Genomic DNA, 26977 nt, shown 5'->3' with positions numbered 1-26977 from the left:
AAAGTATAACTCAACGCACTTAAAACATATTCTAGATGTCAATAGAAAAAATGCAGTATAGTGATTTTATAAAAACACAAAAAATAATTGATATTAATATTAAAGAAATATAATAAATCAGAGTAAAGTGAAGGTGGACATCCAGTTGTACACGTGAGTCACGTTTATTCTTTGTCAGAATTTGAAATCCGTTTAATGAACTGATCATATGTGATCCGGTACGACTGTTCAAAGTGCAAGCTAAATATGCGCTCAGAGAATACTTAAGATATTCGTACTTTGATTTGCTTAGATGTTTACTTGTCTTCTGGAATCGTTTTCCTTAATAATGCAATTGCTTAGAAACGTAACTAAAATGTAAATTAAATAACATATTTAATTTACATTAAGTAACATATTTAATTAAAACAATCTTTTAAACGTAATTAAATCTGTTTATTATCTAGAGATACGCTTACTGCATATTTTTAACCAAGTCAAGAGTGTTGTCCAGTAGAAACGTTGCCGAATTATTAAAAAAGTGAGTTGCGTTTAAAATTATTATTTTTATTATCTCTTTGATTGGATACATATATTGCATAATATATCTGCTATCAAATTTATATGCTATATCTTCATCATTAATATTTCAAACTTTTTATTTATAATACGAAATTTAAGTATTCATTATTTTATATCTCAATATAATCTGCATAATAAATTTTCTTGCTCGAATAATTTCGTGTTAAAAAATGTTTTTTTTAAATATAAATGGAGGAAAAATAAGCTAATAAGAGCCACGGATGTCGATGCACAATAATAATAATATTAGTCTATTACTCATACACTCAAGCTATTACTCATTTGACATAGGCATGTAATTCCGGCTTTATTTATTTTGTTACTATTGTTTCGTATTTTAATATTTTATTATAACACTGTTATTGTAGTTTTATTTAATAAGTTTTCTACTGTTCAAATATATGTATATGATTTATGTGCATTGAAAAGGATCCAAAATTGCAATTGAAATCTATGCATTTTATTAAAAATTAACACAATGTCATGGTTTATTTCGAGCTATAATTAAATTAACTTAAATAACTAAAATTAATATAATTAAACGTTTCGGCTTACAAAGCCTTCTTCAGTGCTACAATGCAGAGATACAATCTTAAATTAACAAATAAAGAATAACGGATACAATTCTTTAATTCTTGTCTGCAATTGTTTTCGTTCAAATCTCTTCGTTTGGCCAACATATGATGCATTGCAGTTATTAAAATTTACTTTATATATGACATTATTTTTATCATGTTGATTTTTGTCTTTATGAACTTTAATAAATTTATTAAGCTTGTTTAAGCACCTATAGCCAATCATGTTTCTTGGATTTATTAACAGACTTAGTAATTTTGTCAGAAATAAATCTTATATGTGGGAAAACCATTATCTCTCAAGTAATTTTGTTAGAAATAAATCTTATATATGGGAAAACCATTATCTCTCTCAAAACTCTATGTCAGTGTCAATGTTATCTAAGCTGGTGTTATCTGCAGAGGGCAGTTATTCGGTTATCAAGCAGAGAATAAATAGTGTTTAGTAACAGATACGTACATAACATATTAGATAGTGTACATAACAATTCTTTAACCCAATTTAATCTGTATTATTAAGAACATAATTTTGCATTAATGAATTGCATTATTGTAGTATAAAGCAAAATAATATTAAAGAATTTAAAAATCGCACGATTAAAGATACACTTTAAATAGATTCGAAAAAACTAGAGCATAGTCAATTAAAAATTAGATTATTCTCTAATTTTCAACAGCGTTCTAAATTAAATTATTTAATTAATTACTTAATATTATATGTAGCACTGAAAAAATATAACGTAAAAAATATTTGTAAAATTTTGAATAAAAGAAAATTTTTTCAATTAAAAATTAGGAGACTATATATGATAGAATATCCTGTTTAAATATCTAATTCGGAAACAATCACTTAATTTTTTTATGTAAATTACGTAACATTACGTGGAGTGTTTTTCATATCTTAATTTAAAATTACTCTTATTATATAATTATATATTGTATTTACATTATTTGTTCTACAATTTATTAAAATTTAAGATCATTATATAGATTTAATATTTTCTAAAAAAAAAAAAAGTAAAATAAATGGAAATGCGCTCAGTAAAGAAAACTATGGTTAACGATTAGCTTTATTTTTCTTCCTGCTAATGTATAAAAACCTCAGAGATTCTTAGGTTAATGGACACATAGTATTACGTTATGTTTGGATGCTGAGTTTATCGTATTCATGACATTCTGTTTAAAATGTATACATTTATTTGCTTACTTTATCAACTTTCCTGGTTCGCTTGTGATAAATGGTAATAAATCATTTTACATTATGTATTGAAATCCTATTCTTTTTAATCTTATCGACATATTAAAACTTGATATATAACGAATAGATGTATAGATATTAATTATATAAATTAATTATATAATTGCATTTGCGTAATGAACTTTTCGTATTTCTAAATTTTCTTTGAAATAAAATTATTGATTTAAATATCTTTGAGATGTTAAAAAAATTTTTTTAGAAAAAATCCATGTAATAAAATGATAATAGTTGTTTAAAAATCACCAAATCATTAAATAAAATATTAAAGAATATTAAAAGTGAATTATATTTATAAACTATGTATTTTATTAAGTTTGTTAACAGATCCTCACAAAATGGCTAAGATGTATATCTTGATCGCATTACTGTCGCAGCTGCTTTTTACGCTAGTACAAGGACAGCAATCTCCGTGTCCTCAATATTTCAGATATATAATCAAACCGGGAACAGACGAAACGATAGGACAGATTGAAATCCAGTCTCCGCCAAAAGTTAGCGAACTCCATTTGAAAGTGAGTTTAAAACTCACTGCTGAATTGCCAACGGTATGTGTCCTTTTTTTTTACATCTAATTTATGACTCTTAATGCAGACAATTTCTAATAATTTTATGCAAGTTGTGGCGATTCAACAATAGCTAACAATTATTTCTCTAAAGTATTTCTGAAACAAAATTTAGCTTGAAGTCGTAACATTTCTGCAAGTAGTGTTTCTTAAAGAAACAAGTTTTGCTTGATTTAAGAATGAAAATACATTTAAAAATGATCAAAATATAATTATATAAAAAAACGTTATAAAAAGAAGAAGTTCATTTCTAAAAAATAAATCAATCATCAATGTATTTTAGAAAAATTATGGTCAACTAAAATTAGCACAATCGACCGAAGACTCTGCTCAAGCTGTTTTACAGGGCAGGAGTTTATTATATCATATTTATTTCCCTTTACGCCAACCACTTCCAACATTGACCTCGATATGGTTCAATGGCAAAAAATATTGTACGGGTTCCGATAGTGAGTATCGTATTTGCTTGAAATATAATATATGTAAATACATGTATATTCGAGAAAATAGAAGTAGACTTTATAAATATCCATTCTTTCGAGTCACAAATTAATTCTCATTTTATCTTATATTTATTTACGGCAAAGAGATGAATTCGAAGAATCTCACTCTAAAAAGATGTGAGGTTTGAATATCATATTTCGTTTCAGCAACAGGAGGTGTTATGACTACTATTACTACTATCACGTTGGAACGTACTCTGTATCTGCCAAATATGCCTTCGCCAAATTCAGAACCGAATGAATCGCATCGGAACTCGACACCAAAACCAGAACGTCAACAGAGTATTCCGAGGAAAGCCACCGTCACTTTTCCTCAAGATAATGGCAACATATTGCTAAATATGCTTCCGAACCAACCCGGACAAGTTTCACAATATAATAATAACAACGTATTCCTGAGGAAACCGACCTCAGCTCAAGCAGTCTCACAATATGATTTTAATAAAAATATATTTCTAAAACCATCTTTAAATAAAATTCCACATAACAATAATAATGTATTCCTAAATCAGTCCTCTAAACTTCAGCCAAACCAGTCACCTAAACCTCAATCAAACCAGTTTCCAGCTAAACCAGTTCCTCAACATAATAATAATAATAATAATAATAATAATAATAATAATAATAATAATAATAATAATAATAATAATAATAATGAATGTGGCATCAGCAGCCGCTCTGCAAATACAAATCTTTTGATCGCTAATGGACAGGAAACATTGCCTGGCGAATGGCCATGGTTAGTGGCACTTTTCATCGTTACAAATCGATATGAATTTCAATGCGCTGGAACCATTCTGACAAATAAACATGTCCTAACAGGTAAATTAATAAAAGAAAAAAAATGTGTATTACTAAGACTTTTCAAACGTTCAATAATGTAAACTTTTTATCTTTGCTTTCTTTTAGAATTTATTTCTACTTATTCATATTCTCGTAGTAAAATTTAATTTTATAAATTTCCACAGATATTCACAGTTAATCCAAATATAATCGAGAAAAAACATATAAAAAACATATTTAAATTGCTTAATTGTTCATCAAATATTTTGATGTTATAGAGAGTTTTACAATACTGTATTTTGACTTTTCACTAAATAATGTAACTTTGTTCACCCCGTGGATACATGATCTTATAAAAATTCCCTATTATTTTTGCATTTTATATTATTAATAAGAAGTGCAAGCAAATATCTAGAGAATTTCTCTGCAATATATTAGGTGTTGGAATTAATTCGTAGCGTTTTACAAAGTATTTATAAGTTTTAAAAGTACTTTCATTAATGTATTTTTTAATGCTCATGTGAAATAAATAACATTCTTTCATTAAAAAACGCTACGAATTAATTCCAACACCTAATATATATATGTGTGTGTGTGTGTGTGTGTGTGTGTGTGTGTGTGTGTGTGTGTGTGTGTGTGTGTGTGTGTGTGTGTGTGTGTGTGTGTGTGTGTGTGTAGTATATGTATGTACTCTTTAGTTTTGTCTCTCGACAGAGAGTGCGGATTATTAAAAAAATATGATATTCATGCATATATTTTCTTTTTAGCGGGGCATTGTTTGAAGACGAACTTTGAAAGCAACGAAACTATACTTCCTAATGTATTGACTGTGGCATTGGGGCGATTTAATTTATTCGGATTCCGCGAGGTGGGAACCATAAATCGAGAAGTCGCAAGTTATACAATTCATCCCGATTATACCCATAAAACTACCGGCGATTCCGATCTGGCGATTTTAAACCTCAGAAAACCTGTGGAATATAACCATTTCATCAAACCTATTTGTCTGTGGTCCGGTTCATCTGATCTTCACGATATCGTCAGTAGAAGGGGATACGTCGTAGGATGGGGTAAAGACGAATTCGGTCATCGTTACACCGATCATCCACGGATGGCGATAATGCCGATAGTCAGTCTGGTAAGAACCTTTAAGATTCTTTTTAAACGAGAATTTTTCATAAATTTTGCTGTTTGATTGGTATACAAATTGGATCGAAATTCTCTAAAGGAAACGTCCGAAAAGCGAAAAAATAGGCAGATGACAATAAAATCAGATATTTAGATATATTATGAAAAAAAATATTTATTTTTACATTGTTAACAATGACACGCAAAACTGTATTTAATTTTATTACATAGTTACATACATTTACATAGCTTACATAGAATTACTATTATAGCATTGTAATATATGTATGCATATCTGTAGGTAACTAATCAATGAATTTATCAGAGTCATTGCATACCTAGAGTAATGAATGTGATTGTTTAAAAACAATAATACTATCATCGATCATGCGATTAAGATATAACTTTAAATTTTTGTAAACATTCTTAAAGTAACATATTTCGATACAATTCCGAGACGCTAACCATATATGAAAAATGTCGAGTCGGATTTCGCGCCTTTTAAAACCAAACTTTGCAAATGATGACGATTCATCATTGTTGCATGAATTATAGGAGACCTGTCACTGGAGTTATCCAGGTTTCGTCAAACTCACCTCGAATCGTACCTTTTGCGCCGGTATGCAAGATAGCGGTCCTTGTAACGGTGACAGCGGGAGCGCGCTTGTACTTTTTGATAATACCACAAACCGTTATCTGTTGCGTGGTGTTGTTTCACGGACAGTGTTTAACCATGAACGAGTATGTGATCTCACGAAGTACACCGTCTTTGTCGACGTGGCTAAATATCTAGTTTGGATTCAACAGCAGATATCTACAACGTAATGATAGTGTTATTTTAAAATGCAAAATATGCTAGACAACACTTTACATAAAATTTATTTGAAGCTACAACACTTAAGGGAGCATTGACAAATGCATACTACTTAAACTATGTTTTTATTATATTTTCTATTACTGAATTGTACGCAAATAAACATTGGAAATTGTAGTTTGATATTTCAGATCTATTTATTACATGTTTCACTTTTTACCAGTAATAATAATTAGATAATGTAGCATAGGGAGAAGGGCTACGAAAAGCCGTAAGAAAATTTTTTTATGATTCGTAGTTCTTCTCTATATAATTTTGTCTATATAATGTTTTAACAATAATTAATATTTTTTATAGTCTTTCTGTAACATACTGCAAAAAGTACAGTTTAACAATTGGTTATCTGTAAGTTTTCTAAATCATTCTCTTTTGAAAGTACTGAATGTTTTAATAAAAATAACTAAAAATATAGGATTAATAAAAAATCATTAATCAATATTTAACAATTAACTATTACCTTTTATAAAAAGAATCAGTATTTAATAATTAATCAATAACAATGAAAAGACAAAAACGTCAAAATAAAACTGGTTTAACTTTATTTTTGCAATTTGAAATTTTTATCTATATCAATATATTATATATTAATTTTATTATTGTCAATTATCAGTCTTAGCTTATGGAACGATTTAGAAAACCTGACATATTTACAAAAATTATTGATTTAAATAATTTGAATAATAATTGCATATATATATATATATATATATATATATATATATGCGCAATAAAAATAGACTATAATATTTTACCTAAAATATTCTAGAACAGATCAATCTTTTTTTATGAAAATATAAACATTCAGAATAAAATTCCATGATTACATTATTATCATTGTTATTAGCTACATAAATTAATCAAAAATATTGTCAAATGTACCTGTGATTTTTCAAAGTGTTGCTAATACACATGAAAAAGATGTAACCTATTAAATTCTTATTTATATTATTCATTCCTCATTTATTTCATATTTGTATTGCTTATATTAAGTAATAAAATATTGATATGGTAGGCGATCAGTATGCATTCGACAATTCTCCTCTATATATATATATATATATATATATATATATATATATATATATATCATATAAATTATATATATAATGTAAAGGTACACATATAAGTGCACACAATAATAAGGTACACAATGACGTAAAGATTAAAATCATAAGAGTTTGACTTTTTATGATCTATCGTCATTTCACGATAATAAAGTATGTAAAATGATATACAAATGTATATGATATACTATTTATTATTGTGAGGATTTGTTAATAATTAATAAATTATATCATAATGTTACAATATCAATGTGCTTATTTAATGCTCTATCATAATTCATATATTGTATTACTTATCTTATTAAATACTTTATTAGTGTTTTATATTATAAAGCATTATAAAAAGTACAAAATATATTATCGATAATTTTACTCACTAGAAATATAATAAATATAGATTTATTAAATCTAATTCTAATAACTCTTATAACTTAAATTTTACTAACATATAGAAAAATATTGTGTAATCTTATAAAATACAAAGTTAAACACTGATTTATCTGTCCACTGTTTTTATACTATATATACTATTTTATAAGTAAATAAATATTTAATTGTAAATTAATAGTTCTAAATTTTTAATAAAAATTATTTCTTTCTTTAATATATACATTATCATATATAACTTTTCTATTTATTTAGGATATATCATAAGTAACAACCAGAAAGACTAAAAGAAAGAAGTGTTGAAATTGCAATCCACATCGCTTCGTAATATCACAATTTAATAATGTCTACGTCAGCAATTAAATCACGCAAGCACAAATTGATCAGCTTTAGTGTCCTCTGATCTATATGCATTAATGTCATCTCAAATCGATCCCTGTAAAGAGAGAGAGAGAGACTTTCAAACACTTGTTTCTTATTTACAATTAAATATTACTAAATTTTCGCCCACTCGAATAAAACATCCAAAATCTATGTTCTAATTAGAAACAAATCATTATATTTTTGTGCTATTATTCCAAAAAAATTTTATATTTTTCTCACCTGACGGAATTATCTGTTATACATTTTCACAATTGTACAAAAGTTTTACTGAAAAGTTTTGAGTTCGTGTCTACACACACGAAGTCAGCAAAGTAATTTATCGAACGTGCGAATTTCCCAATTAATTTTCTTCTCGCGCGATATTATTCAGGAAAAGAGGATTTTCCAGAAATATTCTTTTTTTTGTTGCAATCTGAAATGTTCGTGTCGGACAAATTGAATAATATGACTCGATATATGGAGGCTCGCCTCTATTCGCGAGCCTGATGACCTTGCTTCCCACTACTGCACATCTTTGATGGAAACTGTAAACGAGTTTCGAAGAGTAAAGAAATGATCAGTCTACGTCTTAGTGAAGATTCGACAAGATGGAGAGCGTAACTTCAAGATTTTATGCGGACATCTGGAGCCAATTGTTGAATTTGACAGAAAATTTTGAATCAATGAGAAGTGCTTTAAAGAATTTTGTGATAAAAGTTGCTCGAGAGGAAACAGGAATATATATAATAAACAAGTAAATAAGGATACGTATAAATCAGAATATACTGAAAAAATATTATTTGAAATTCTTGAAAGACATTTTGGTAATCGTAAGAAGAAACTGATATTTTAATAAAAATACAATAAAAAATACATCGACAATATAGAAATATAAGCAAATTAATAAAGTGAAGATAAATAGATATATGCAAAAGTTACGTTGACGCCCACTAAGTTTGAAGTTCATTTAATGAAGCAGTGATTATACGTGATTTATTACAGGTTCGACAATTTTTAAAAATCAATGTATAACAAGATGAATATGTTTGTAGAATTTGCAAAATAATCACTTTACAAAAATTTTTTCCTTGTAAACATAATCTACTGGAGAAATATGACTAGTAATTAAAGCAAAATTAAATTTTCTCGAAATGTGTTTTTTGTATTGTATGATTCGTAGTTGGAATTTGCATTTTTAAATATATTAACTGTTTCTATTTTCTAATCGAAGCTGATTGTTTATCAAGATTATTACATTTAAATCATTCAAATCTTTTAAAAAATTTAATACAAGAATGATCCATCTCTCGGACGCAGATTGATTTAAAGTGTTGTAGTTATTGTTAAAACAGAAATTTATATGCCAATTTATGGTAAAATAAATGAAGTAAATGAAGCGCAATTAAAATGAAATTATTATCTCTGATAACCTTCTTTTATCAATATAGAAGACGCATTGGATTTTATAATTAATAAGAATTATCGAGCAGAATATTTGTTATTATATAACATTTTATAATGCATGAACGCATTTAATACACATAGAATTTTATTCAATTTAATCTTTATCATTAAGAAAATAATTTTGCATTAATTATATAGACAAGGTATTTGTTAGTCCAAATACAGCTGTCGATTTAAAGAAATAGAAATGCAAATAAGGATGAGATATATAGAACTTATCGACGTATATCGATAATATTTTAATTTTGAAGTTGTGTTAAATATTAAGATCTATTTATAAAAATTATAAGTATATTTATAAATCATATTTATTTGATCTATAACAGAATCCTACGAGATGGCTAAGATTTCTATTTTGATCGCATTGCTACTGCAGTTTTGCTCGATCATTCAAGGATTGGCCCCATGTATTGATTACTACACACATATAGTCAAATAAGGAACAAATGAAATATTGGGAGAGATCACAATCCAATCTCCAAAACTTCCTCCATACGATTTGAAAGTGGGCTTTAATACAGACTCTTCCTTACATACAGTAAGTTTAGTATTACTAATAATATAACAGAGAGAGAGAGAGAGAGAGAGAGAGAGAGAGAGAGAAGTTAGCACATGTAAGATTGGTTATTAGTTATTATAATAGGCAATATTTAATAATTTTTAGCATGTTGAACTCATCTATAACCGATATTCTTCTTTATAGACGCGATATTTCTAAAATATGATTTAACCAATAAAAATTATTTAGAAAATAAACTTGAACATATCTTTCTCTTATAAAAACATCTTTTAGACACGCGCATTGTATTGTCTGAATCATAATTTAAATGGATTGAAATAAAAATCAAGAAATGATTTCAAAAAATTTAAAGTTTGATTTGTTACCTCTCTCAGATAGTACACTTTATTTATATAATAAGAAATAATTTAATTATCGGTACATTTCAGAAGGAACCTGTTGCTCAACTACAGTTGGCACGATCGATACAAGAGTCCGTTCAAGCTGTTCAGCAAGGAAAATCTTTGTTATATCATGTTCATTTTCCCTTGGGCCAACCAATTCCAAGACTAACCAAAATACTGTTTAATAATCAACAGATTTGTCCAAGTCCCAGAAGTAAATGAAAGATTACAAAAATGCTAATGTATATATTTGAGAAAACAGCAACAAAAGTTTCAATTATCAATTTATTTAAATTTCATGAAATTAGTTTATATTTTGTGTGTATAAATAATGTGTAATATTTCAGAACAAAGATAAAAATAGAATAGTAGAAAGATAACGCTTACTAAAATTTAAAATTTTTTATTCATTGTACATTTTTTTTTTATAAGAAAGTATTTCATGATTATGTTCATGTTCCTTAGAGAGATCTTTTTTCTATGGAAGAGAAAATTCTTTCCTTATTAAAAAGATTTAAGAAATGTTATATCTTATTTCAGAGACAGAAACTATCCCAACTACTAAAGAAATACAACTTACATCTAACTCGACAAACGAAGAGTCATTTTCAATGGCGGAAACTAATGGCGAAAATCCAAGCTTATCTACAATAGAAAACGATAAAAGAGATCCATCAACTACTATTAATCTTTCTAACAGAACTGATAACAATGAATGCGGTATCAGCAACTATACCGACCGCAAAAATCTTTTAGTCATTAACGGAGAAGAGACAAAACCGGGCCGTGGCTAGTGGCACTCTTCGTTGTAAGGAAAGATCATGAATTTAGGTGTTGTGGTTCTGTTCTGTCAACTAAACATATTTTAACAGGTATTGTAAAAAAAATCGAAGAAAAAAATTCTATAGAAAATAAAATCATTAGTGTGTGCAACTTCAAAATACTTGAATCATAGTTAGATTTTTTATGTTTTACATAGAGCGACATAGAGCGTAGATTATTAGAGAATTTATTTCATGTATATATTTCCTTACAGCGGCACATTGCTTAAAGTTGAATTTTTCCAGTAATTTTGATATACCTCCCAACGTATTAGTAGTGGCTTTAGGACGATTTAATTTACGCCAATGGCGTGAGAGAGGAACTATAAATCGGGAGGTCGCAAGTTACACGATACATCCTAATTACACTCACGAGGAATCCGGCGATTCCGATCTGGCAATTTTGACACTCAGAACAACCGTCGAGTATAACCTTTTTATCAAACCTATTTGCTTATGGACTGGTTCGAACAATCTCGATGAGGTCGTCAACAGAATAGGATACGTCGTAGGATGGGGTCAAGATGAGTTTGGTAATCCTTATACCGCGGAACCACGAATGGCGAGAGTTCCGATTGAGTGAGGTAAGAATCTTCACCAATAAAGAGTCAATTTTTCGCTTTTCGTGTCTTTTGCTGTTCGATCGACTGACAAATTGAATTTCATTAGCAAATAAGATTATTTAAAAACAAAACATTCAAAACGTGAATATATTTAATGACAATAAATTCAGAATATTTATATCGCGTAAGGAAAATGATTAGAGGTTTTTGTATTGTTAATGACGATAGGAGATGTTCCATTTGATTTCGCTTTCGTTTACATAATAAATTGCTATTATAAAAATAATGTAATAATAATAATAATAATACTTCCTGTATATATTTATAAAAAATGAATTTGCCAATGTCGTTGCACTCCAATTAATAAGCGCAATCGTCAATCATTAAAAACGAATTTTTACGAATGTTCTTAAAATAATTCCAATAAAACAATTCCATATAATTCCAAGATAATAACGACATCGAAGAAACGTCGAATTGATGTTAAATCATTTTAGAATAAGATATATTGCAAATGATGAAAATATTGTGTTGTTGCGTAAATTGTAGGTAACTTGTCTCAGGAGCCACCCAATTTTTATTACTCTCACTTCGGAGCGCACTTTTTGCGCTGGTTTGCGATATCAAAGTCCTTGCAATGGTGACAGCGGAAGCGGATTGGTGCTTTACGACTCTTCTACAGGCCGTTATCGTTTGCGTGGCGTCGTTTCGCGGTCAGTAACTGGCAATGATTTTTTGTGTGATCTCCAGAGGTACATTGTCTACGTCGACGTGGCCAAATATATACTCTGGATTCAAGAGCAGATCTCTACTACGTAATTCTGATCTCTTACCTTGTACAAAATACAAGATGTGTTACAAGACAAGTTTTTAAGATTTATTCGAAATTACGATATTTACATTCGACGACGTAAAGATTGAAGAGAGTTACAAGTTTGACTTTTTACGATAAGGGAGATTGAAACTTTTTTTTTTACTATTAATCTAAAAATTATAACTTGCATTTTTAGCACTCGACATCTTCGCTTTCTCCCTTTTTGAAACAAAATATGTATCTATCTCATTTTAAGTGCAAAAATATTTGGGGATTTCATGCAACGCGAACAGACTTATTTTGAAACGGCTGCGGCAGTGCTATTGTGACATCGTGATAGTTGCCAGTAAAAAGAGAACACACCCTCTATATTGCTGCTTTTCGACACCCATTTCTCCTATTGCCTACACCATTGTGTTCACTGCCTCACCGTCACGCATGCGCCAAAAACCCGGCCCGTCTAACAATACCGATGGGCGGGTCATGTGTGTGTACGACGGCGCAGCGGTTCGACCACTGCTTGCCACCGTATCCCCTCCCGTAAACGAACTGGAAATGGCATTGCTGCTAATGACTGCACAGAACCGTACGAAGTTCGTCTCGATCACGAACACATCTGTCTTTGTATTCTGTAACTTGTTAAGCAGTCGTTATTTGTTCATAACGACAGTTGCAGCTTTTTTACTGTATAAGGGTGATATATCATTTGTGCGTTTTTATTGTACGACAAATTTTTCAAACCTATTGATTAGCTATAGAATAGAGAGAACTTCTCTCACTCTGTCCTGCACATGTTTGTCGTACGACAAAAACGCACAAACGAAATAGTGCCCTAAAGTATCTGCACAATTGTCGTTATCAAGACTGCGTTCGGAAATATTATCCTAGTGTCTCCGCGTATCGTTTTATCCACGGAGTAATAAGGAGATCAAACTCAAGCGGCCGGTATTCATAGTTAGATCTTATATTCAAGACGTTTTAAATACGGTCTTAAAAAGTCACGAACCAGAAGGCTGCATTAGCGTCTTAAGATATTATTTAAAAGAACAGGGAACAAAGAACAAAGAATAAGAATTTCAACCTATTAAAAATCATGTATTGTAAAAAACACAGTTTCTGATAGGTTGAAATTTTTGTTCTCTATTGTCTGTTCCTTTTATTGTGCGAAGTCTCTAAGACGGTCTTGAAATAAGACTCGACGGTGTAGGAAAATCCATGGGAAATGTAGATATGATTTTAGTGTCATCACGCCTTGCGGAAAAGTTGAAGTATTGACTGTCACGTGATCACACGTATATATCTACCACATACATACTACTACATATATACATACATACGTGTGACACATATAAAATCACATTTGCCAGATTTTTCATGAGTTTCCTAACCGTGTTTCAAGCCCCACTTTCAGACCTCGAGTTTGATCTCTTTCTTATTACTCTGCCACTATTCGGATCAGTTTGTCCGCTTCGAGATGCAGTTCTACGATTTTTATGATTATTCGCATAAAGAATGTATTATCTTCTTTTAGTGCTATTATGTGTCTCACTGCTATAACTCGTTTAGCTTGATGTCATTTTCTGCGCTGCTGGGGCTAAGACAAATATTCGCGATTCCAGAAATTTGTTTCATATTTGTATCAATAATAATTGATACCTATTTAATCGATTAGCCATATCGATGGACGCTAGTAATATCTAAAGACCCGCGTTTAATCGTTAATAATTATGATAATGGCATAATAATTAATTTTGCCAATTTATATTTGCAATAGAACAGATTGCTTTTGCGAAAATGGTTTGCAAGTAGGATTAAGACACACATTCGTGTCTTGACTACGATTTGACTAGCTTGCGGAAATTGCTTTTTCTTATCAATAGTAGCCTGATATAAGCACCTAATTGACAGGAATGAAAATGCTGCTAATCCTTTGTGAAAGGAACTAAACTTACGATTAAATTGATAAAAATTGATATGCTTAAAAATTTGTGCATACAAGTACGTGCGATATTGATGTAGTAGTGATGTGTTAATGTTTTATAAATCATATGTGTACGTATGTATATATGTATTGTAAATCATATGTACAAGGAGGTAAAACAGCGATTCGGAGTTTAAATTGTAATAACTTTTACAACAATATAAGTATGTTACAACATTTCTGTTTATTTGCGCTAACAACCGTTATCTGCTAATTCTTTGAAGTTGTCTTAAACGAAATTACCATATTAGTAACAAAAACATAATGACAACTAAAGAAAAACTAGTGTCAAGCAATTGTTTCCTTTCTTATGCTAATGAACTTAGCTATCCGAGTTAATTAGTGCGAGATTGTATTGTTGTACATATCGAAGTTAAAGTAGCATGCAAGAGAATATTCAGGCCGATGATGAATACCCTGTGAGAAATGACTGTCAATTCATCAAATCAACATCAATGTTAAATCGACGTCGAAATCATCAATTCGTCAAAATCATTTTTACGTAATCTAACCAATCACTTTGTCGTAGCTAGTAAAGTTTGTCCTAGTAAAGTTTGAGATGCCAAAGATCTTGAATAATGATTTTGATGCACTGACTGTCGCAGGACTTGCTATCATCTACCGAATTTGACAAATATAATAACGTATTATGTTTGCCTTTATATTTGCGACAAAAGCTTGGTGCAATTTTTTAGCTTGGTATGAATTAGATCTTAGACACAGTTAAGACACAATGAGCCTTCTTTACTTTCAATACTTTAATTAAAAGCTATAAGCACAATCACAGATCACGTGATAAAAGATACGTTCTTAAATTTTCGTAAATGTTTTTGAAATGACACAATTCTACGTAATTTTAAAACCAATGCTATTCAACAATATGAATATTTTAATTCTTTGATTAATCACAGATGATGAAACTGCATTACAGACACTAATTAGATATGAGTGAGAAGGAAAAGTTAATTAAGAAAAAACGACAGAGGAAGAATCAAAATTAAAAACATGATTACATGAAAACATGATTACATAAAACGAATGGATGCACAAGTTATCGACATAGACTGTTAATAATAAATGTTCGATTGCTTTGATAGTGAGGATGACGACAGTAAAACTGACTAACTTAACAATATGCATCAGTGGATTCCCCCTTTTTTACTTCTCGCGCAAAATTTTCCAAGCCGACAGGATGATCTAAACACGTTTACTTAATTTCCTTGCATTGCCTTATGTTTGCATGCTATCTTCGACGAATTAAATGCAATAACCTTGATTGCAGTACCCCACTATTGCGTCAATCAAACGCATCTTCAGCATAGAAATTGTAAACATATTTCAATAAAGAACTAGTCAAATGTATAAAGTGAATTCAGTAAGATCGCAAGAGCGTAATTCCTAGGATTAATATACTAAATATTTGAAACTAGTTGCCGTGGCATTGAATTTCGAATCATTCAGAAGCAAAATGTTCAAAATGTTTCGCCAAGAGTACCTCAAAGAATATCTCAGAAATAAACAGGAATAAATAATAAATAAAATACGTAAATAAGAAGGTATTGAAGAAATTTAATTTGAAGTGCTTGAAACTTATTCTAATAATCAATAAGAAATTATTAGATGGAGTTCGATATAAGTCAGCAAAACGTCAGCATTACTGATATACACAGTGAAAAGATGTAATAAAGTGAAAGCAGACAGTTTTACGTGAGAGTCGCGTTAATTCTTAACAAACTCATAATCAGTTAAATAAAGCGATGATTGCATTCGCTACAACCGGTTCCATGATTGAATAAGCAAGATGTGAAATAAATGTGCTCGTAGAATGCGTAAAATATCTTCCGCGGGCGGATACATTCATCTTATGGAACAATTTTTTTTGTAATAATCTAAAAAAACATAACTAGCAATTAAAGTAATTTTCTCAAAACGCGTAAATTTTATTGTATGATTCATTGCTAGGATTTATTTGTGTATTTATATTTCGAAATCCTGTTTCCTTTAATCTTATCAACGATTCAAAATTAGACATGACGAGGTATGTAAATACTAATTATATCAATTATACATTCCCATTAACATGCTAGATTTGTAGTATTTCTATGTTTTTTTCAAACAAAATTATTGATTCTTTCGAAACAATAATAAGATTCTTCCTGGACTGAATTAAGAAATAAATTTAATGTTAATTATTTGATATTAATAATGATTAATTCGATAATTAATTGTAGCAAATATTAACAATTTATAAACATTAAATACACATGTAAACCATGTTTGTCGTTAGTTTTGTAACACAGACTCACAAAATGGTAAAAATTTCTATCTTGATTATATTGATATCGCATCTATTTGGTACCATGGTGCATTGTGCAACTCCGTGCTCGGAATATTTTACGTATATAATCAGACCTGAGACTGGTATACTGGGACAGATTGAAATCCCATCTCCTTCAGAAAATGGTGAATTCTATTTAAGGGTGGCCTTAAATAGTGTTATGATGTCGCCTTCAGTAAGAATTTTTTATTATTATTATTAAAAATATAGAAAAGAAGTTGTAATATATTTTTGTTTTTTTATATCAAAATAAATAATCTCCAAATCATTTTTATTACATTAAAGTTAATTACGATTTGAAGTTTTTCTGAAGCTTTTATAAAAATTAAATTTGACTAGTTGGATTATTTAAAAGCTATTTTATATTTTAATGTAATTTGTCATATTAGTTGTACTTGTGTAAAATGGAAGTAGCTTAATTATTATTACGTTCCAGAAAGATGCGTTTGTTCGATTGCAATTGGCACGACCGATAAAAGAATCCATTCTAGCTATTCGACAGGGCAGACCCTTATCATATCATATCTATTTTCCATCGCTAAATCTCGATGAACCAATTCCAACAGTATCTGCGATATGGTTTAATAATCTAAAATATTGTTCTGGTGAGTACTATATTTGCTTGTGAAAAGAATACAAATAAAGAATATTTTATACAGGGCCAAACTTTTTGACATATTACTTGTGGACAGGTAGAATGGACTAAACTGAGTCAAAAAGTTCTCTACCATTTTGCAATTTTCAATCTTTTTAGTTATCCAATGAGCAAAATGTCTAAAATTGACGCATAAAACAATTTTAAGGTATCCTTATAAATTCTTTAAGAAACATCTTTAAAATATTTCTCTCATAAAAAATTCTGAAACATATCAAAGTTGTATTACATGTTCAATTTTATCCACTTATTCGGCAATCTTTAGAAGTTAATATTTCATTATCTATTGTGAAAATTGTAAAATGATGGAGAACTTTTCGTCTCAATTTAGTTCGATCTATCTGTCCACATACAATATGTTAAAAAGTTTGAGACACCTTATGTATCTAAAGAAATAGAATATTTCCATTTTTTTTTCGCACTACGCTAATTGAAATTAATTTTATTAATTTTAACTATGCATAATTTCTAGAAAATAGGAAAGTAAAACTCATTATAATCGAAATTTTCTCTTTATCATTATATATTTTTTTTATCTTATACACCATTTTTTATCTTTATATAAAAACGATTTTACCATTATTTCCTGTCTTTGGAAATTATTTTTTTCTCTAAAAGAAAGTAAAATTGCTTACTTTAAAAGAACAAGTAACTTGGAAAACATATTACGTTTCGTTTCAGGAAATGGAATTATCAGAGCGACTATTGAGTTGGGGCATGTTGTGTATCCGCCAAACAATGTGCCATTTTTTTGGCAAAATTCATCAGAATCCATTGAGAATTTATTGTATCGAAATATTAGCATCTACCGAATAAACAACCCAAATCATTACCGTTTAAACTACTTACATCTAATTTACTCCAATCCTACTACGGATTTTTGGGAGAATAACGAGAATCGGAAAAAGCCCATGAAAACCCATCAGTCCAGTAACGATAGCAATGACAATAAAAATACTAATAATAATAGTAACGATAATAATAACAATACCAATATTAATAATGATGAATGTGGTATCAGTAGCCGAATCGAGAGCACTATAAATGTTTTGATTTTCAATGGGCAGAAAACGTCGACAGACCAGTGGCCATGGCTGGTAGCACTCTTCATTGCAAGGAATGACGAATACAACTTTCAATGTGGTGGAACCATTCTGTCAAATAGACATGTTTTAACAGGTATGATAATCGAAGAAAAAAAATTTTAAATTCTCTACTCTCTATTTTTCGTAAATAAAAAATTGAACTTCATCAAACAATATAAATTTTATACCTATATCTACGCGTGCACGCGTATTGTGTTTTTTTTCATCAAATATTTATAACAAAATATTTATTTGTACTTATTTAAATTCGCATGATGAAATAGGATATCAAAAATTGTCCATAAGTTTTCCCAGATTTTCACTATTCATCCGAATATAATTGGAAAATGCACAATGAAAAATCTAGATGGGATAAATAAAAAACACAAGATGTCCTCACACAGAATCATCTTCAATATCCAAGAAGTCTTGAGATATTTATAGAAAAAAAATTCTGTCTGTCTTATTATTGTAAATACTTGATATACATATTATATAATTATTTTCCGTCATTAATTTACAGTATTTAATTCAATTCGAAGTATAACACATATGATATAATACAAGAAATATTTAGGACATTTTTACTACTCTCCGGACATCCGGACAATTACGGATTATTAGAAAATGTATTTCATGCATATGTCTTTTCTTATAGCGGGACACTGTTTGACCTTCAATAGTACCGAAACTATACCTTCTAATGTATTGATAGTGGCATTGGGGCGATTTAAATTACATGAGTGGAAGGAAGGAACCGTGAATCGAAAAATTGCAAGCTACAAGGTTCATCCTGACTACGTACACACAGGTACCACCAGTGACTCCGATCTGGCGATTTTGATTCTTAGGACGGCCGTCGAATACAGTCCTTCTATCAGACCTGTTTGTCTGTGGTCCAGCAATTCGACCAATCTTCAAAATATTATCGGTAAAACAGGATATATTGTGGGATGGGGCGAAGACGAAGCGGGTCATCCTTACACCGAGGAACCTCGAATGGCAAAGGTGTCGATAGCGAGTAATGTAAGAATCTTCACGAGAATTTCCCTTTTTCGTTATTTGATCGATATTCAAATTGAATTACAATTGCAAATGAGGTTCTCCAAAAACATAATGTAGGAATATCTTGATAACAACAAATCTGGAATATTTATATCATGGAAAGAAAATACTTAAAGATTTTTGCTTTAAAGGAATACTAAAGCCGTCTGTATTACAGACTAAATCGTTATTTTTGTAGAATAATTACCTTTTTCTCTTTTAGATTCGAAAATTCTTTTTCAAAATTAAAATATACGCATTAATACGTGAGGAATTAATGCCGAGAACGACAAAAAATTTCGAAATTAAAATCTTAAGAAAAATTTTTTGTCATTTTCGGCATAAACTTCACACAGACACAATTGACAAAAATTAATACGTATAGAAATCATTTCCGTGAGATTATAAAATTTATTCGCTTTTATAAAAAATCCTCACACCAAGAACGACTAAAAAAATAAGAATTAAATAAATTTGCTTTATTTTCTACTGTCTGGAATAAATTTGTAGAAAACTGTCAAGCTTATAAACCAGGATCCTATCTTACCATTGATAAACAATCGTTTCCTTCTAAGGCAAGATGCCCATTTACATAGTACACGAGTAATAAACCAGACAAGTTCAGAAAAACTGATTCATTATAGATATTGACTCAAAATATCTATTGAATGTATACCATATCTTGAAAAAAACGATATGCGACCTGCATGTCAGAGTATGTTGTGCTCAAATTTTCAGAGCCGTATATAAAAAAAAGAAGGAATATAACAGTTAATAATTTTTTTACATCTCTCAAATTGGCTAAGATTTTAAAGAAACAAAATACGAATTTCGTTGAAATAATAAATAGAGGAAGAAAGGAGATTCCAACTATTATCAAAATCTATCACTATGCGTAAACAACAACCTTTGCACACAACTAGATTTTTCAAATATGATATAACTTTAAATTAAACAGTTTATCAAGCAAAAGCTAAAAAAAATGTTCTTATTCTCAGCTCTATGCACAATGATATTTAGATAGCTAACAACCAGAAGAAAATTCTCAACACAATACAATTCTACTAAATATGGAGTTGACGTAATAAATCAAATGGCAAGAAAGTACAATGTGAAAGCACTTCTTATCGCTCGTCGCTGACCTATTCATACATTTTACAATATGTTAGATTTGACAAATCCAGGCAATGATAAATGCCTGGATAATATATAAAGAATAGGAAAAAAAATTTCTAGAAGGAATTATTTATTACAATTATCTGAAGAACTTGCAAGTTCATATGTGCAAACAAAACAAGTAACAAATCTATCAATTAATAAAGAATCTTATGACGGAAAGCGTATCAAGTAAAATTACATTGTAAGAGAAATCATAAAATAGAAATATGCTCAGAGTGCAATAAAAACGTAATGCGGAAAATGTAAGGCAAAAGTGAACTGTATATGTGCAAATTGCATTCATCGCTTATTTTAATTTTTTTTTGTTGTTTACGAAATATGTGAAAATTTTATTTTATATATAATATATTGTTATAAAGAGAATTGTATCTTTTGTTTGTAAAAGTAAACAGCTTTTATTAAAAATGTAAGACGTAAAAGTTGCATGTGCAAACTATAGATTGTAATATTTTTACATCTATTTTAAAATTTTTATCGAACTGCCCTTGCATGCTCTATCAACATCTTTCTTTTTTTAGAATATAATATTCACATATAAACTTTAATTAATTGTGATTAATTAAATCACAATTAATTAAAGTACGCGTGAATACAAACTTTAGTCATATTAATAAAAAATTTCTTTTAAATGAAGCATTGTTCTCTAAAACGGATATTGAAGAATTATTATAAGATTAAAATATTTTTCTTTTTGATCATATTCAATTGCTTGTTTTTTTTTAATTGTATTAATTGTATTAACACATGTTAATACAGAATATAAAAAAAAATATATACAACTCCAAATAGTACAAATAATATCAAAATAACATTTGATTAATCGGAAAATAGCCAAATTAGCGCGTTCAGCGATCCTAGTGTTAAAATAACACTCTTAAAACAACACAATTTTGCACAATTCCGATAGTAATATATACGGAAAACTGGCAAATTCCACGTTGTCGAGTAAAATTGTACAAATAATGATAATCCGATGTTGTTGATTGGATTGCAGGAGGACTGTCTTTGGAGCCATCCGCTTTTCGTAACTATCACTTCGAAGCGCACCTTTTGCGCCGGTTCGCCGAACATTCCTTGCAATGGTGACAGCGGGAGTGGACTGGTGCTCCATGATGAAACCACGAATCGTTATCAATTACGTGGCGTTATTTCACGGTCGGTGGCTAGTGCTCGTATTAATACTAAATCCTTCTGTGATCCCACGAAGTACGTCGTATATGTCGATGTGGCCAAATATCTACCCTGGATTCAACAGCAGATATCCAACACGTAACGCTGGTCTCTTGCCACAAAATGTGATAGTCGGCAAATATTAAAATAATTTTATTTGAAAAGCAATATTTGTAAGACAATATATTTTGTATTTCAGAAACATATAAAAGTAAATAAATAACAAATGGTTTAAAAATATAAACACTAAATAAAAGGAGCATACAACACACGCAGGATTTAGCGCAATGTCATATATTCAAAATCTTTTGTTACCGAATTTTAAATAAACGTTTCGGCCAACATTTGGTGATTCTCAGTATGTTATTGGTTTATTGAGAGAAAATTTTCCATACTCTTAGCAGTCTCGAATTTCTTTTCTGAGCGCATTTTTGTAACGGTCGCGTAAACACAGTTTGGAAATTGTGTTTACACAATGATCAAATTCAATTTCGTATGTAATAACAAAAATTGAATTTCTTGAATGTCGAAAGAATGGAAAAGTAATTGCAAAAGATTATAATATTAATGATAACTTTTATAATATTAACATATTGAATGCCATGAGAATATACAGAATAAAAGTAATAAATAATAAGTAATAAATTTTGCATTTCCGAAAGATTGAAAGTATTTTGGATTTTGTATTTCAAATACTAAAATTGACAATAAATTTTATATGAATTACAAAATATAAAAAACTTTCAATCTTTCGATTTTAAATACAAAATATGTAATACTTTCATGTGCTCCGCTAAAATGCAAAATACACCTGTATTACAAATATTTTAAATAAAAAAATGTCATATATGTCTGGCCTTAAGTTTGACCGACATCCAAGTAAGTTTTGTAACAAGTTTTATTTCTGAACCATTTCAGTCTTCAATTTTGGATATATTTTCGGTACATGAGCTCGGTACATGAGAATTACCGATGTCACTAATAAAAGAAATTTAAACTAAAATAGTGATTTTTCCATATAATAATATATGTTGTGTTTCTTCTTCTTCATATATGTATTATATTAATAAATGTTAGATTATATTATGGTTCTTAATAATATAAGTAATAAATAATATAAATTTCAAATAGAATAAGAGATGCACTTTTATTCTTACATGTTTTAATTTTGTATGTAAATAAGACAATGTATAATGATGTGTATAAGTAAGACAATGCATAATGATGTGTATAAGTAAAACAGTGTACAATGATGTGTAACTGAATTTAGGATATTTAAAAAATCTGAAAATATTTCTGTTATGAAATATTAATATTTCCAAATATACTATTGCTCAAAAGCGTTAGCCTAACTTTTGTAACTCTTCCAATTTATTACTAGATAAAAGTGTCACTTGTCTTCTGATTAAACTTATAATGATTGTGTTATATGTTGTATGTTGTAAGTTATATGTTAAAATTGAGTCCAACGGACGTCATTAAAACAAAAAATAGTAAAGTTATTTATGGTTGTCCAATATTTTGATAATTACTAATTGAATATTTTATTATACAGGTAATACTAATCTTATTATACAGGTAATATTAATGTTTCAAGAAGTATTTTATCCAAAAAAAAACAAGCATAGCAGAAACAGAAAGCCATTAATCTTCTCTGTAACTCAAAATAGTTCGAAAATTGTGACGTTGGATCATTTGAATGACCGAATTAAATATTTCAATCATCAGATTTTGATGGAGGAAACAAAATTCCTTTTAATAAAAAAGAACCTTTTGATAAAGAATATCTAATGACCGCAGCAGAATGTCAGCATTAGTATGTTATCTTTCTGTGATTATCGAAGATTTAAGGAAGAAAAAAACTCTAACTTTTCGGCCATAAGGAGTGAGATCTCAGAACTCGAATTTCAGTTTCGAATCTTCAAAATTAAATTTCAGTGCTAGGTACATAGAAAGTGCTCGATCCAGCTCGACCATCGTGGTGCATCGTGTTTCGAATGTGCCAACGTAACATGTATGGCATGTTTTGTCAAAGATATTTTCAGATAATTATTTTTCTATATTATTGTATATCGTTTTGAATGTACATAAAGTATTTTCCTTTTGTAATTCCACTAGTTATTAATTAATAATAATGTAGAATTGATCTATTGAATTGACCAATGTTTCTAGACGAACATCTGACTTTGAATGATAAATGTTTTGATAAAGTTATTGAAGAAATAAAATTTGTAAGTAATACAGGAATCACTATCTGTGATATGGAAGTGTGAGATTAGAGTGTATTTCGTTGTAGTAGTTTTATTAGGACATAATTTAAGCTTAAATGATTTGTTAAGTTTTAATGAAGCTTTATTAATGAATATTTTTGCCATATTTGTAGAGCTCCGAAAAACTGTAACTTGTTGTGCAATATTTGAAGATGAAAATCTTTTGTGCACGCTGGAAAATTATGCTCAAGATGTTGCAAATTTTTCACATGGCATAAAAAAGATTGCATTTTTAATGAAATCCCTCATTTCACATATTAAATTTTTGCAAAATTCATTCAAAAATTACATATTCATTGATTAACGTGATTTATTACATATAATACATTAAATTTTTATTTTCCTATCAGAAATGTAACTATATCGCAGATAGAAAGATAAATTTCAATTGAACATTATACTATATGCCGTAATATGTATATCATTAGGAGATGTTATAAGAGGTCAGTGTTCGTACCTGAATTGTAATTAAATCGTAATATATCGCCTCTAATGTGTAATGTTCATCGTTGTAACGAAATACGAGATAGAATTTATAATTAGTTACGGAGTCGCGTTACCTTTGTATTTCAGCTCGTTATATTTTATCGCATATAAATATTGTTTTTGATTCTAGAAGAAAAATTTTAATTATTATGTATTTATTATATAGATTGTCTCAGATCACTCATACACCTCTTTTATCTCGGAAACAGAGCATTTTAGAAAAAAACGTTCCAGACAAAAGTTATGGGGTTCTAAATGATCTATTTAGTGATCTGATCAGTCCGACCTTGGTAGCGTCACTGAGATATTAAACGCTTTAAAAACAAATTCACTACTTTAAAAACGAATTCACTACTTTATAAACAAATTCATTACTTTAAAAATACAAATTTACTATTTTAAAAATATAAGTTATTTTCTTATATTATTTTTGTGTTTTGAAAACAGTAATTTGTTTCTAAAGTAGTGAATTTGTGTTTTAGAGCAGAGAATTTGTTTTAGGCTAATTCTAAAATGTGCTTTTTGTTTTCTGTTTCTTGCTGTTTGTCTTTTGTCTTATTGACTCAAAAGGCAAGAGACAAACAGCAAGAAACAGGAAACAAAGAGCACATTGTAGAATTAGCCTTAAAGTAGTGAATTTGTGTTTTAGAGCGGAGAACTTGTTTTAAAGTAGCAAATTTGAGGCCGCAGCGCATCATAGTATTTCATGGCTGTGACAAATTTCTTAATCTCAATAGTCGTCAACTTTAATATCTCAAATCTCAATATCTCGATCTACGGGGCAGAGCGTTTATATTTTTTCTTGTAGAATTTTTATTTTTACGTAAAAATGCATCGATTGAGTATATTTTTATCAAAATTTGAGATGACTGTATTCTCAACCATTACCGAAATAATAATTAAATTTTGGTCGAAATCGAAAATCGAAATTTCGATTGTCAAAGAATAGATTAGGCCTTGACTAAAGTTACTTAAGATTTTTGGATCTCTCTGGCTGCGTTTCATTTCGCTCATGATGTATAGGATATATCATTTATTCCTGTTATTCACTGAATATTAAACAAGGATAAATGATGCATCAAGGGAGAAACGGAACGCCTCTGTCCTACAGCCAAACAGGCAGGAAAAGAGTTGCTATATTAATTGCCTCCATTTGCTTCCACAGGAGGCAGGAGCCATTAATCAAGAATTAAGACTTGAAAAGCCTGTTGTACGACATATGAAAGATCGGCCTTCGTCTGTCGTATCTCGTCAAATACTCAAAATATATTTATTATATTTATATCATGATGGTACTCACTTCAGGATATATGACGTATATCATACATAAACAGGACTGCGTTCCGTTTCACGCATGATGCGCATGATGCATCATTTATCTTTGTTTAATATTCGGTGAATAACAAGGAACGTAGCCCTTCTTCTTTACATATGTACGTGTCCCTCTATACCACCGATATAACAGATCTCTTAATCTTGAGTATCTATAAACTTTAATATGAATATAAATTCGCCCTATTCTGTTTGCGAGGCAAACCATCGCGTTTTAATGTTAGATTCTTTTAAATAAAACACAAATAAGTAGAATTACCTTTATTTTTTCGTATCCAAGCCAAGAGTAATTCACGCTCGTCGAAACTTCTCAGTCCTCACCGAATACTAACAATGACCGGACGAAATAACTGAAAAATTTAACCGGCAATTCCAATCAATTCTGATCAACTGAAATTATTTCAACTGACTCTCCGTACAATACTACCAACTTTCGAAAAAAAGAAAAATTAGATGGCACTTCAAAAAAATAGTCAAACAGCTAAATTTTAAAAATACAATTACAATTAGTATTAATTTGTTTGACAGAGAAATACAAATTCTTGCAATAATTAAATTTACATATTTATCTTTAATGCCTCCAGCACACCAGTGCGATGTTCGTCGCGCTGATGTGTCGAAGCCACAAGGGTTACGAATTTGCCGCTACGAATGCTTCGAAGCATTTGATTGATCAATCGGAAAAAAGAATTTTACTAATCGACCAATCAAAAAATGCTTCAAAACATTCGTAGCGGCAACTCGACCGCATCTCAAATAAGTACAACTGAAAGGAAGTGGTGTATAGAAAATAAGTGTAAAATATATATAAAA

General features: G+C 29.4%; 2 protein-coding genes across 5 annotated transcripts; both read left to right on the top strand.

The window, feature by feature from the left end:
- Positions 1–447: 447 nt before the first annotated feature.
- LOC105147816 (ovochymase) lies at positions 448–12676 on the top strand. Its single transcript, XM_011059080.2, is given in 13 exon segments — positions 448–520; positions 2708–2939; positions 3241–3406; positions 3608–4282; positions 5011–5381; positions 5927–6192; positions 9662–9666; positions 9850–10061; positions 10472–10640; positions 10967–11206; positions 11209–11298; positions 11463–11827; positions 12360–12676. Coding segments are annotated over 12 exon segments (3039 nt in total). The 5' UTR covers positions 448–520; positions 2708–2729; the 3' UTR covers positions 12630–12676.
- A 3429-nt stretch (positions 12677–16105) lies between these two features.
- On the top strand, positions 16106–23422 carry LOC105147813 (chymotrypsin-C). Of its 4 annotated transcripts, none has more exons than XM_011059078.2 (6): positions 16106–16643; positions 17016–17118; positions 17380–17548; positions 18280–18777; positions 19342–19709; positions 21901–23422. In XM_011059078.2, exons 1-6 carry the CDS (start codon positions 16636–16638, stop codon positions 22177–22179), a joined length of 1425 nt encoding a protein of 474 aa, XP_011057380.1. In that variant the 5' UTR covers positions 16106–16635; the 3' UTR covers positions 22180–23422. The 4 variants fall into 4 exon arrangements, with proteins under 4 accessions (XP_011057380.1, XP_011057378.1, XP_087272191.1 ...); XM_011059076.2 differs by having other exon boundaries at positions 16893–17118; XM_087416065.1 differs by lacking the exon at positions 16106–16643 and having other exon boundaries at positions 16650–17118; positions 21901–22201; positions 22276–23422.
- The last annotated feature ends 3555 nt before the right edge of the window (positions 23423–26977 follow it).

Source organism: Acromyrmex echinatior, chromosome 19 (genome assembly GCF_024713525.1).
Source record: "Acromyrmex echinatior isolate Ae372 chromosome 19, ASM2471352v2, whole genome shotgun sequence".
NCBI classification, from domain to species: domain Eukaryota; kingdom Metazoa; phylum Arthropoda; class Insecta; order Hymenoptera; family Formicidae; genus Acromyrmex; species Acromyrmex echinatior.
Note: the sequence above shows the minus strand (reverse complement) of the source record. Positions and strands in the feature narration are given on the sequence as shown.

Bases quoted from the DNA above. Each gene is read 5' to 3' on its own strand.
- LOC105147813 (XM_087416065.1), top strand. From the start codon at position 16,879: ATGTTTGTCGTTAGTTTTGTAACACAGACTCACAAAATGGTAAAAATT. The intron at 17,549-18,279 runs GTGAGTACTATA...GTTTCGTTTCAG, and splicing joins TAATCTAAAATATTGTTCTG to GAAATGGAATTATCAGAGCG. The intron at 19,710-21,900 runs GTAAGAATCTTC...ATTGGATTGCAG, and splicing joins AGGTGTCGATAGCGAGTAAT to GAGGACTGTCTTTGGAGCCA.